The sequence below is a fragment of the Anoplopoma fimbria genome, chromosome 13 (genome assembly GCF_027596085.1).
Source record: "Anoplopoma fimbria isolate UVic2021 breed Golden Eagle Sablefish chromosome 13, Afim_UVic_2022, whole genome shotgun sequence".
In the NCBI taxonomy this organism is placed as follows: Eukaryota; Metazoa; Chordata; class Actinopteri; order Perciformes; family Anoplopomatidae; genus Anoplopoma; species Anoplopoma fimbria.
The window spans coordinates 29,361,626-29,364,125 of NC_072461.1; the positions used below are offsets into that span (position 1 = coordinate 29,361,626).

The 2,500-nt window shown below is 39.4% G+C and overlaps 1 protein-coding gene across 1 annotated transcript in view; it reads left to right on the plus strand.

The window, feature by feature from the left end:
* The window catches only part of LOC129101446 (regulator of G-protein signaling 3-like), a 26,670-nt gene that overhangs the window by 3,040 nt on the left and 21,130 nt on the right, over positions 1-2,500 (plus strand). Inside the window, 1 exon segment of the mRNA XM_054611278.1 lies at positions 1,223-1,304. Coding sequence (XP_054467253.1) covers positions 1,223-1,304 — 82 coding nt within the window.

Here is a 2,500-nt window from a genome sequence, read left to right on the forward strand (position 1 = left end):
CAGATAAACAAACAGATAAACCAAGAGATAAACAAACGAAAGATAAACTAGTAAAAGTGTTTGATATCGATTCAAACCAGATGTATTTTTTTTTTCTTGGATTTTATTTATCTTTTGTTTCATATTTATTCTCATTATTATCGACCCAAGATCCTCCTTGTTGTGTTTTATTACATTTTGTAAAAAGAAAAAACTATTAGTTTAATGAAATATAAAAAAGTAAAGACTTAAAAATGAAACACCAAAGTCGAGTTTACATGTTTTATTATTTTAATATAATATGAATTTAGAGTTTAATAAATGAACCCCTGAACATTGAACCCCAGATGATGTCACATTGAGGTCGCAGTGAGGTCACAGTGACATCATCAGCATTCGTCTCTGAGGACGTGTGAAACATCTGAACTACAAACACACAGAGCCTCAGTCCTGCTGTTTTAATATCAGCCTGTCAGTCTTAACTCAGGGACATTTAACATCCTTTGTGCAGAAAAAACTCTCAGGAGGACCGACCTTTATTGGTCGTCATGGTAACAGAGAGACCTCCAGTCTGGATCCCACTGGGCCAACAGGAACCAATACCAGCAGTCATATACAGGGTTCATCCTCTGGAGAGCAGGAAGAGCAGGAGCTTCATTCATCCTCTGGAGAACAATAACTTAATTTACCTCTGGAGGGCAGGAACTTCATTCATCCTCTGGAGAACAAGAACTTAATTTATCCTCTGGAGAACAATAACTTAATTTACCTCTGGAGAACAAGAACTTAATTCATCTTCTGGAGAGCAGGAAGAGCAGGAACTTCATTCATCCTCTGAAAAACAAGAACTTCATTTATCCTCTGGAGAGAAGAAACTTAATTCATCCTCTGGAGAGCAGGAAGAGCAGGGACTTCATTCATCCTCTGGAGAGCAGGAAGAGCAGGCACTTCATTCATCCTCTGGAGAGCGGGCACTTCACTGATGTCTCAACTGTTATAAAGATGAACGTTAAACTAACTTCAGTTTCAGTGAAAAGTTCTCCTTTTATCAGCAGCCACAGGATCCATGGCTGTATTATAAACATGTATGTATGTACAAGTACATGGATGTATATATGTTTATGTATGTATAAGTACATGGACGTTTACATTTCTATGTATGTATAAAGTACATAGAAGACGTGTACTTGAACATGTAGACTACAGATCCAGCTGACAGTCTGAACTCACTGTGTTTCTTCAGGTGAACGTTGTTCGAGGAAAAGATGGTTTTGGATTCACGATCTTCTCAGACTGTCCCGTCAAAGTCCAAGCTGTCGACCCCGGTGAGAAACTATATATATATATATATATATATATATATATATATATATAAAAAACATTATTAACATTATTAACATTATAAACATTATAACCATCATAAACATTATTAACATTATAAACATCATTAACATTATTAACATTATAAACATCATTAACATTATTAACATTATAAACATTAGAAATATCATAAACATTAGAAACATCATAAACATTAGAAACATTAGAAACATCATAAACATTATTAACATTATTAACATTCTAAACATTAACATTATTAACATTATAAACATTATTAATTTTATAAACATCATAAACATTACATTACATTACAGTCATGTAGCAGACGCTTTTATCCAAAGCGACTTACAGGAAGTGTATTCAACATAGGTATTCAAGAGAACTACTAGTCACCAGAAGTCATCAGTGCATCTCCTTTCTTAAACAAGCATCTTAAAGTATAAGCCAGAGCAAAAGTATAGTGCAGAGGCAGATTACTACGAAAACAATAATTGCAACAGACTAATACGAATATAATAAGTGCTACAAACTATTACGACTAGGATAAGTGCAGTAAACGAATACAAATTCAATAAGTGCAGCGAACTGATACGAATACAGTAAGTGCAGCAACTAATACGAGTGCCATAAGTGCTACGAGGAAGGCTCAGGGTAGTACTTCCTGAAGAGGTGAGTTTTCAGCCTGCGCCTAAAGATGGGCAGTGACTCTGCTGTCCTGAGGTCAGTGGGGAGTTCATTCCTCCACTGAGGGGTCAGGACAGAAAAAAGCTGTGACCGGGTGGATCGGCCGCAGGGACCTCTGAGCGACGGGGCAACCAGTCGCCCCGAGGCAGCAGAGAGGAGTGGTGGGGGGGTGTAGGGCTTCATGGCCTGGAGATAGGAAGGAGCTGTTCCTCTCACTGCCCTGTAGGCACCAGAGTCTTAAACTGGATGCTCCTACAGGGAGCCAGTGTAGAGAACGGAGAAGGGAAGTTGTGTGGGAGAACTTGGGTCATTGAACACCAGACGAGCTGCAGCTTTCTGGACGAGCTCCAGAGGTCTGATGGCCGACGCCGGGGCTCCAGTAGTGAGTTGCAGTAGTCCAGGCGGGAGATGACCAGAGCCTGTAGAGCACCTGCACCGTCTCCTCAGGGAGGAAGGGGAGAATCCTCCTGATGTTGTAGAGGAGGAATCTGCAGGA